The sequence below is a fragment of the Gavialis gangeticus genome, unplaced genomic scaffold, assembly GCF_001723915.1.
Source record: "Gavialis gangeticus isolate Ggan-Ray unplaced genomic scaffold, GavGan_comp1, whole genome shotgun sequence".
Taxonomy (NCBI): Eukaryota; Metazoa; Chordata; order Crocodylia; family Gavialidae; genus Gavialis; species Gavialis gangeticus.
The window spans coordinates 12660474-12671723 of NW_017729000.1; the positions used below are offsets into that span (position 1 = coordinate 12660474).

General features: G+C 45.1%; 1 protein-coding gene across 1 annotated transcript in view; it reads left to right on the top strand.

Annotated features, from left to right (window-relative positions):
- The window catches only part of VDAC1 (voltage dependent anion channel 1), a 34915-nt gene that overhangs the window by 5147 nt on the left and 18518 nt on the right, over nt 1-11250 (top strand). The window contains exons 2-3 of the mRNA XM_019506304.1: nt 7958-8027; nt 8994-9043. Of these exons, the coding sequence (XP_019361849.1) occupies nt 7961-8027; nt 8994-9043 (117 nt within the window). The 5' untranslated portion in view covers nt 7958-7960. The remainder of the gene's footprint in view (nt 1-7957; nt 8028-8993; nt 9044-11250) is intronic.

The following is an 11250-nucleotide window of genomic DNA, read 5'->3' on the forward strand; positions in this document are numbered from 1 at the left end:
CTGCAGGGCCCGGGAGGCCTCGCTGCACTGACTCAGCCCCTGCGCCGGGCTCCGCCGCCTGAGCCAGGCCCTCGGGGATGCCTTGCCATCGCCCTCGGGCCCCAGGGAGGCTCAGCCCGCTCTTGTCCCGGTGGCCAGGCCGGGCCTGGGGCCGCCACACAGGTCGGGGCCGTGCCTGCCCTGCTTAGCACTGGAGGGGCTCATCCCGCGCCAGGCAGGTGGCACGAAGGTCCATCTGTCGCGTGGCCTGGCCGGACCCCCTCGCTTCTGCACGCGTGGCCTTGCCTTCGCCGTTCACGGGTCCAGAGGGAGCAGAGGTCGCAGCGGCTCCAGCCGCCAGCTCCGGCCCAGCCCCGGTGTCGGCTGTCTGACGCCTCGGTGTAACCCGTTGGACACGAGTGACTCGGGCCGAGCGAGGTCTCGCCAGAACGGTTCCCTGGGAGAGAGACGAGAAGCCAAACGCGAACTAAGCGCTGGTTGTGGATGCTGTCCAGCGTGGTTTCTTGGTTAATTTGAATCCTGGGGGCAAAGCGCCAGTCGGAGGTGAAGGGGTGCAGGTTGTAGCCGTGTCGGTCTAAGGGCACAGGCAGACAAGGTTCTTTGGGTGAATCTCAAATCTTTTATTAGCCCAACTTAAATAGTAGGAAAAAAATATTTAAGCAAGCTTTCAGGTTTGTCAGGCCAGTTGGAGGTGAATTCCCTCTCTGTGGGACAGGCACCGCAGGGGCGAGCACCAAGCGAGCAAGCCTGTGCCCAGTGGCAGGTGGGCTAGAGATGCACCTTGCAGATGGACTAAGTCAGTGCCCCCGCCCCTCCGCCTAGTCACAGCCTGGCTTGGACCAGCTCTTTCCAGTGGTGGTAAGGAGGCTCAGCCTCCACGTCCCTTTGGTCCCTGGCTATTTGTTAAAGCAAAAAACCACAGCTCCAAGTGGAGCAAAAAACCACAGCTCCAAGTGGAGCAGAATTCACCGACACGGTTGGGTTCGGCCTCTCTCGGGATAGCAGTAAAACCGAATCCGTGTTGGATTTGATGCCCAACAAAGGCAGAAGCCGTGTAATTCAGGTTGTATTGGAGGATCGTAGAAAATTCTGCCTTCTCATTCATGTGGCATTTTTCAGACTTTCTCTGAAGACCGACTTTTACACTGCAGACCTCCTAAAAATGCCACCCAGAACAAGAAAAAAAACAACTTCTCACAACTCCCTACTTGTTCCTTTCATTTTTACCCATCCTTTTCTGTACTCTTTCTCTGTCTTCTTCCTACTCGTCTGTCCGATTGTATGGTGGGGCCTGAACGGGGTGGCCAGGATCAGTCTGTTGCTGTGGCAGCCAGCGATGTCCCCAGTTCAGGGGGTGACTTTCCTGTAGGAGGAAATCTGCAGGATCGAAGCAGCGAGAAGGCAAATCCCAAACAGGAATTTTGGTGATTTAGCAAATGAAATGCATGCTGATATAAGACTAAATATGAGAAATGCTTTTTTCTCCTGTGAAAGGAATCAGCAAAACAACATAGGCTGGAGGACTGACATTTAATGGGTCAACTCCACTGATTTGGGCGTGTGTAGGTGACATGGTAGACATCGTATGGCATAAAGAGTGCGTGGTGCCCTTGTCAGGGTCTCACTGCTACCCCCTGTGCATTGATACCTGGTGGCATTGTGGCATACTGGTGCTGTAACAGTGTATCTCCAAGGCTAGCTGGGCCAGTTATTGTACTGTCTACCAGACTGGGGTGGGGAGAATTGTATCCCTGGCTTTTGTTTAATATATATCTTAAATCATACAAAGAAACAGGAAAAGGCTTCAGTGAAATGAAGTCTGTATCCACTGAATTTTCACCTGTGGAATCAAGAGCAGACACTTTTTAAAAATTTTTCCTTAATTCCCTAAACACAGATCATTAAATTAGGTGTATACATATGTGCTAAAGGTCTCCTAAAAATGTTTATTATTTGATAAACGCTAAAGAGAGAGGAACCACTAGTATGTGGAATACATCAGTATTTAAGGGCTGTTTATTTGGTCTGTCATGTGTTGGTTTGGGGAGGTTTAAAATGTGTATGTTAGCTCAGGGAACTACCATTGAGGTCCTGTCCCTGCAAACCATTTCATGAAGTCCATGGGGTGCTGTGGAGGCTCAGGAGCATGCTTGGGTACAACAGCTGGCTGGCTTCAGGCTTAAGTTGGAAGTCATTGTGGTGACTTAGTTATATGGCTCCAGTGGCCTTGTACAATTGTGCAAAGTTTATGCTTCAGCACTTAATTCATGCATAAGGCAAAGCATTCACAAAGTGTGTACCTAGCTCCAGATTCTGGAGAAACTGCTGCATGGGCTTAATTGAAGACATCATTTCAGTGGTACTGCTGGTGTTTTAAGTTGACCACATGGAGAAGTCTTGGCAGGATTTGGCCCATAGGGCCTGATCAATACCTGGACAGACTTGTTTTTTGGACAGGAGCTGTAGTTTGAGGCACTGATGTCTGTTTTCCATGTGGACCATTCTTCCATAGGAACAGAGGACTGAAAGGTGTGTCTCTGGCCACTGGATCCAGTCCCCTGCATTATCTGCAAGCAAACATTTACCTACAGGTGCCTAAAAATGTGCATTCCAACCCTCACATGCCACAGCGACAAGGCACAGCACCAGAAATGCAAATAATCCCCTGTACAGCAGTTCAGTGTTTTGCAGTTCTGTGGTACAAACTACCACCCCTCATTTTGGAATACTATTTTTAATTTACGAATTAAACTTTGGCCCAAGAACCCAGAACATTGCTTACAGTTGTGCCTCTGTGCACTTGAAGATCATTACCCCAGCTGTTAAATCAGATGTCTTAGGTTTGTGGATCATAAGGCGCAAACCAAGGTGTTGTTCTGCCTTCTGGTCTGCACAGGGAGATTGTAATTTGTCTCATAATCTGTGGTCTTGTATTGCTATGATGAGCACCAGTCACTCATTTAGTGAACTTATCCTTGGCCTGTATTATGGAAAGGCTGCATTTAAAATGCTTTAAAAAGAATTCTCATGTAGAAACAGTGAAATTGAAGTGCTTAAAAATTCAGTTAGGACTAGTCTTTACAGAGATATATTTATAAAGTCATATTTATATGGGCAGATTGGCTTGAACTGAGGGGTGAATGCAGACCTGTTTTGTCAGTCCTTAATCAAACTGTCTGTCATTGACTTCACTGGGAATTATCCCTGGGTCTTTATTGTGTTTTCCGTCATAAACATATTACATCTAACGTACATTAGTAGTAAAACTAAAAGAAAAGTTGATAGTGTGTACCAGGAAATGTAAGAGAATTTTATCAGTTCATCTCAGTCATGGGACAGGAGCAAAAAGACTAATTTAAAATACATTTTTAAACTATGACACCTGTCACAGGCAAGATTCCCAAAACTGTGCTGTGAACTGAAAACTGTTGCCTCACAGTATTTGAAAACTTTTAGGGCTAAATTCAGCCCTTCTGGAAGATCTTTGATTTCTGTGGAATCTTTAACCAGGGCTGAATATAAGCTGTGTCATCTGCAGAAATTAGAAGCTCCCACAAACTCCAAAGCAAGCTCCACATTTTTTCCCTACAAGTTTGAGTGTAGTGCTTATGAAAGAGTGGTCCTAATAGCAGCAGTCTGAGTCAAATAACTCAGAGTTTCCCAAATACCCCTGCCAATACCTCAGTCCTGAGCCACACTGCTTCCTTCTCCCTGGAGCAGGGATTGAGTCATATTGTAGCTTTGAGATATCCACAAAGAAGTCTGGAATAAAACCAGCACACTTGGTTTTACTTGTGACCTGATGTGAGTCCACAACCAGGGATTCAAGAGGTGAAACACAAGAGTTTGTGCTTGTTACCTCCTTAGGTCCTAGTTGTTTGCAAGTTTTATTCCTGGTTAAGAAGGTTGGTTTTTACCACCTGCTGGCTTATATCCTAGGATTGATTTTACTTTTATTTGCCAGAACAGAGAACCTCTGATCAGTGACTGATGTGAACAGAAGTAGTTATATTTTCTTGTTCAGTCACAGTGAGATTAATCATGACATACATATGTTATAGCATGTTTTCATGTTTGACAATTCCAGATACCTTTTTATACACATTAGATGATTTGCCTTACATTATAGATGTGCAGTGGACAAAAATTTAGCTTTTAATGTTCTTCCTTAATTTTAGTAATTGCATAACAGAAGATGTGATCCTCTTGCACTGTCCTATAACCATTGCCTAGTCTGCTGCATTATAACAGTGTGTCACAACTGATTCATCATACAAGCATGGCTGATTCTCTCTGCTGATAGCGTGCCAGTGGTAATATCTTAGCACTGAACACTGGGAAGCTGACTCTGTACTCTGTTGCACTTGGATAAAACCAATCAGATGCATTGGCTTTGTGGATTACTTGCTTACAACCCGAGTAGCCCAACTGTCTGCAGTGAAGTTGCACAGCTGTTCAGTGAAAGCATAATTTAGCCCTATCAGGTTTGATACAGGTATACTATGGATAAAAGCAAGAAATGCAGAACACAGTCCTCATGAAGACAGGTCAGGACAGACAACTCTGAATCAAAGTGCTTATAAAAATGTTTTAGAAATGCGTCCAAAACGCTTATATGGAGAATGAACAGGATTCTGTTGAGTGGTAGCAGAGTGAGTTCTTTTCCACAGCAAACTTACTTGCTTGTTAGATGTGAGGATTTTTTGACGATACCGTCTGGTCTTTTAATAACGTATTTCAGGGGTTGCTAACATCCAGCATGCATGCCACAAGTGGCATGGGCAGCCTCTGTGTGGCAGATTGGGAAGGGGACAGTAAGTACAGTGGCAGATAGGGCAAGGAGCAGAAAATGGAGCAGCAGATCAGGCAGGAAGCCGAAAGCAGGGCAGCTTATTGGGGTAGGGAAGAGGATCAGAGTGGCATTGAGGGAGGATGTGGGGCTAACTTGTGGCACATAGGGTGGCCACCATAGAGGACATTCTGGGTTTCTGCTACTCTGTCCTCTATTGATATGAAACTGGATGCCTTTATGTCCTTTATTTCTCTCCTTAAGAGAAAAATAGAGGACATAAAGGTGTCCAGTTTTGTATCAATAGAGGACAGAGGACAACTGGACTGTATTCTGTGATGGCCAGCCTAGTGGCACACCTGCCAGAAAGCTCATGTATCACACTGCATTCCAGTGAAATTTCACTGCTTTGATTGGAAAGAGGCATTGTCTAAACCAGTGGTTTTCAACCTTTTTGTACCAGGACCCATTTGTAAACACCAATAGCCAGTCCCAACCCAGTGCCCCTCACTCCTGACCCACTGCTGCCTGCCCCTGGGGTCTCCGGTGTGTGGGGCAGGGGAGGTGTGTGTGGAGCACAGGGAGCCCCAAGCAGCCCCTTGTAGGCTGGAACTGCCAGCCTGCAAAAGGAAAAGCCACAGTTTTCCTCCTTTAAAGGAGAATCCATTTTTAAAGTTTGTTGATCTATTTTTAAAGTTTGTTTGCAACCCTTTCATATATTCTTGCCACCCACTTTTAGGTTGTGGCCCACAGGTTGAGAAATGCTGGTTTAAACTGCAGGTGGCCTTGGCCTTGAAACATTGCAAAATGCCCAGGATTTTGGGTCTACTCTCATGTGCAGCCTTGACTCTTTCTGTGGAGCGATCTGTGCACTGAGGGCAACACTACAGTGTTTTCAGATGTGATGGCATGTGGCCTTAATCAGGAGCAGAACAGACCCTTCTTTAATAAGGCAGAAGCATTAACTGATTTTGTTGGGCAGAAGGCAGGGCAATGAGTTATAAAATAACTCATTGAGAGGCATGAGCTTTTGTAGGCTACAACCTACTACATCAAATGGTATGAATGGACTTGCAAAATTAGTTTGGGATTTTTCTAGAATCATATCTGACTAACTGCTAAAAGTGTTTTCCACTGTAGGCAGTGATGCTTATAAAATGTAACTCTGGGTTGCTAGCACAAAAAAGGAGGAGTCATGTTCAGGCAAATGTAAGCAGTTGCAACTCCACTGGAACTTGAGGTCTGAAGTACTCCTCCTGTTTAAGCATTAGCTGCTTGAAGTCAGGTCATTTGCTCCTCAGATGATTGATGACACATCCTACTAGTTAACTCTTACTATATTGAAACTGCCAGTGTCTTCTGATGAATAATATCTTGTAGCCTGGGTGGCTGAGTCTAGATCAGTGATTTTTGACCTTTTTTTCATTTGCGGATCCCTTTGGAAATTTTGAATGGAGGTCCCGGACCCCTTTGAATTGTAAGTGTGGGTATTAACATACTTTTGACTGATCATAGTAATCTTTCGCGGACCCTTAAACATAGTCTGTGGACCCCAGGAATCTGCAGACTACAAGCTGAAAACCTCCGGTCTAGATCATATATGCTACATTTCCTTCTATGTTATTTAACATGTATTCTGAGAAGACTGTTCAGTTAGAATTAGCCACCAGGCCTGCTTTTTTGTACCCTCTTATGTAAGAGCAAGATTCTGCTATCACAAGCAACAACCTGTTGAAGTGAATGGCTGAAGCATTAAGTGGCTGTTAAAAGTGCCTATCAGATATTAATGGGGTTGCAATGCCAAAAAAACAACAAGTTGCATCTGAGTCTGAAGCAAAACAGATGAAAAAGAAGCACCCTGCTGCATTTATGTTTGGATCTGGTTTCTTTCTTGTTTCTGGTGGTTTTTTGTACTGCACTGAGGAATAGTTTTGTAGCTTTCAACTGGCATTTCACAGCTTTTTGAACTGGTTACCTTGGTCGAAACTGCCCCCCCCGATATAATTGAACTCTCTTTAAGTGGAATTATGTCTTTGATTACAAAAATCCCTTCTCGGACCTGTGAACCTGAAATCGCTCTGCGGCATCTGGGGACAAATAGGGAGGGAGAAACCACTGGCTTTGTGATTATTAGGGAGCAAGAGAAGAAGATACGATGGAAAATATCTGCTGACCCCTTCAAGAAATCAAAGGAAAACTTGAAGCTCACTACTTTATACAAACCTTGGCAAGAGGGGGATAGTTTGCCTCTAACAGAGGACTGTATCCTCTTCTGTGCAATGAGACAGCTCTCTGTAGGTGTGGAATACAGGCAGCTAGGATGTATCCTTCTAGGGGAGCTGTATGGAAATCTGGGTCAAATCCTGTGGGTTTTGGGGCATCAACACTGAACAAGCCTGAAACACAAGTTTCCTGTCTTAGGCTCCTCATCTAGTTCCTTGATTTTGCACAGTGCTCTAATTTTGTATCTGATTGGCATGGACAGGGAAAACCGATGGCTGCCTGATTGGATGCAGTCTATATTGGCACCTTTTTGTACAGTGAATTCTGTTTCTCCCCACTGATCAACAGAAGGGAGCTTTATAACATATGCCTAAATAACGATATCTTAGTAAAAGAGAGTTAAAGGTGAAGAATAACTTGGAATAGATTTTGCTGGTATAAATTATGCACTGTTGAACTGTGGGGTCAGAGGACCGCAGCTTATTCAGCCTGTGCCTGGAATCAGGCCCTGAGAACTGGAGGAATTTAGAGGCAGCTTCTCGTAAGCGCAAGAAGTTAAGACATCTTCTGGCTTGCTCATGGTCTAGACTGATTACTACATATTCATTTAGATTAATTTCAAGAAATGGGCACCAGGAGAAACATTAATGAGAAAAAGGAAGTAGTTCTTCTTTGATTGATTTCTGAGGCATGGGAAGTTTCTGTTTGTTTGTTTTCTGTATTTATTTATTTGTATTTGCTTTGTAAGCTGCTACATACAACATGGCAAGTTGAGCCATTGGCACCCTTTTGGCCAATACAAAAAATACCAGTACTGCTGTAGATACTTTAGCCAGGTCTTACCTGATGGGTAGAAAAGGACATTAATGTTGTAGGAGTTTTGCTTTAATTATCAGCAAGAAAAACAGGACTGAACATTCTAATTTCTGTTTTTGTTTTTTGCAGAAAATGGCTGTTCCACCTACTTACGTTGATCTAGGAAAATCTGCCAGAGATGTTTTCACCAAGGGATACGGTAAATAATGACAAAAGGGATTCATAGTCCTTTATTAAATGCCCAGCTCCTGAACCTGTCCAGCTAGGATCCAACTACTCTCTGTCACTAGTGGAAATTCCAGTAGGTTCCATTTGAAAACGCTACTTAGTTTCTCCTGCTCTGTTTTCTGCTGATTTCTAATGGAAAACCAGCAGTCCCAGGAGCTGACAGACCTGCGGATGTGTTGCAGAGCCTAGGAACTAGCTGAAACCAGAAACATGCAGCTGAATGTTTTCACCTAAAATTTCTACTCAGTCTTGATCCGCATATTTGTTTTTAGTTGTTGACAGCCTGATTAATCTGGTTTACCATTGTGTGATGGCTACTGTGAGTGCTTTCTGTGGTGAGGAACCTTTTTTTTTCCTGCAGATAAAGTTATGTAGGTTCAGGTGGTGCTGCATGGTTGAGTTGTTTTACCTGGTGTTCCTCATTATGATACGAAGGAATTTGAGATTACAACCTGAGATTTAGATTGCTGTTCCTGCAGGCTTGTGAAGACAGATGGGGATCTTATTGTTCTCTTGTGATTGGAGATTGGCAGTGCATCAGGTTGCAAGACACTGGTGTCCAGTGTGTGCTGCTGAAAAGTATGGTACTTTATATCATGGATAGTATTACTGAACTCAGTAGTGTTAATTATCGAATGGGGTACTATGGAGTAATGGAGTATGAGAAAAAATATTCCAATCAAACCGTCTCCTAGTGGCACAACTCAAGTCAATACAACTACTATAGTAAGGTACTACCCAATATGAATCTAAGTGAAATAATGTCTCTTATAGAAAACAAATAAGGGAAGCTATTATATTTTGTGGCATACACTTTTTTCCTTGGGTAGTGTACAGGAGACAAGCAGGGAGCTATAAAATATAAACCAGAAGTGCTGCTTCTGTTTGGTGCTCTTTCAAATTAGTATTACAAATTCCTGTTTTTATTATCTTTCAGGTTTTGGCTTAATAAAACTTGATTTGAAAACAAAATCTGAAAATGGACTGGTGAGTTCATAAAGCAAAAAGATTAATAACTATCAAACCTTGTGGTTGTTATGCTTAATATCCATGTTTATTATGGCCTCTTTTCTAAAAGTGAAAATATGCATCCTATACCTTTCACACCCTGGATTATATTATGACGTAGCTATACTATATTTTGCAAAGTTATCTTTCTGTAATGACGATGTGTGCACGGTACAGTAGATTTGCTTGTTTGCAGTGTGCATGTTGCATTTTTTATACAAAATACTAGCTGAACTTTGCATTTTAAGAGGGCGGTAAAATTACAGCATTACTTTCTTTTTCGCCCTGCTAATATTTCCCTTGCTAATATTTCAGGCTCATCATTTCCACTTCATGTTATTTTTAGGTGCTTCATCACCCTTTTACTGGGTGCTGTTTTGGTGCAGATTTGTAGGTTGGAATAATTTCCTGCTAGAGAACATTGATCTGTACTGGTGGTTCTCAACCTTTTTGTACCAGGACTCATTTGTAAACATTGATGGCCAGTCCCGACCCAGTGCCCATCACTCTCAACACACTACCTCCCAGTGTGTGGGCCAGGGGGGGCACCAAGCAGCCCCTTGCAGACTGGAACTCTGCCAGCCTGCAAGGAAAAAGCCACCGTTTTCCATGTTTTTCTCTTTTAAAGGAGAATCCACTTGTAAAGTTTGTTTGCGAGTCTTTCATATATTTTTGCCATCCAAGTCTGGGTTGTGACTCACCAGTTGAAAAACACTGATCTATACCACTCTGTCTGTGAGAGATTTCTGCAGAAGCTCTACTGTGAGGTGTATTCTGCAGAGTGTGTGGGATGGACTTCAGAAAAGTATAAGATCCAGAATAATATTTTTCTCTTCAGCATCTCATGGATTTCATTCCTTTCTCTGTCTCTCATATCCCAGGATCTTCTAGCTCCACAGAATTAGTTGCAATTTCAGTGACATTTTTTGATGAAATTTTGCCCCCCCGGAAATACATTTTGTGTAAATGTCCTCTTTTTGAGATAGGAAGAGCCCTATCCCCTCTCCATCAACTCATGTCTTCCACAGTCCTGCAATCTGTGCAGTAGCTTCTTTGACATTGACTCTTCCCTGCTTTTTAGAGGAATGAGAACTAGGAGGAGGGAATGATCCCTCCCTCATAGCTTACTGAATGGGCTGAGCAGAAGAAATCATGAACTTGGACTTGCAAGGGCTCCTAGATCTACCCTTGCTTTTCTCTGCATATGCTTTGGTTTAACTATAAGAAAGTGTCTAGGATCAAATCTCTGCTCTCTGGTAGCATGAATATTTGTTCTTGGAAGCACTGTCAGCCACCTTAGGTGCTGAGTATGTGGGGGTCTGAGGGCCCTGGCCCCCCTTGGGAAGAAGGTAAGGTGATCACCTGTCCCTAACTGGGTAGGACCAGGACAGTCTCAAAATGGGGACATAAAGTCCTGGTCCTGGGCTGCATGACTCTGGGACAGCATTTGTCCTGGATTCCCAGTATCGTGCAGGGATCTGGGTTTTCCATTCACTGCGGAAAAACGTGGAAACAGCGGGTTTCCCATTGCAGGCTGGCAGAGTTCCAGCTGCAAGGACCTGTGCGGAGTGGGGTACAGGGGGTGCCACATGCATGGGTGTACACGCACACATGCACGTGGCCAGGAATACAGGCCTAGGCAGTGGTGGACAGCAGCTCCCCCAGTTCCATGCCGGTAAGTCTGTGGGGGGCAGGGCAGATTGAGGCCCCCATGGTGAGGGATGGAGTAGGGCAGGAGCTTGGCCTGGGGGCACTGCCCAGCCAAGGTGGTGCATGGGGCCTGGGGCCAGGGCGGGAAGTAGCACAGAACCATGGGCAGCTCATCCTGGGTGGGAAGGAGCCAGCTTCCTGTCACTACGTGAACTTGCAAGTGCCAGGCATCTGCCCCCCAGATTTGTGTGCAGGGTTGGGGTGGATGCAAGGCTTGGGCTGCACTGCACTGTGGGCTTGGGGCTCCCTGTCCTGCTGCCCTGCCTCCTGGGAGCCCCATGCCACCATGTTGAGGCACCCCCTGCCTGCACGGCAGCAGTGGGGGTGACGGTGCAGAGTTGTGCCCCTTGCTGCTGCTGGCTGGGCAGGGGGTGCCTCGCCGTGGTGGCACAGCCAGTGCAGGAGGGCAGCGGGGCAGGGAGCGCCAAGCCCACAGTAGGCAGCTTGCACCGCCCCCCCCCCCCCCCCGGGGCCTT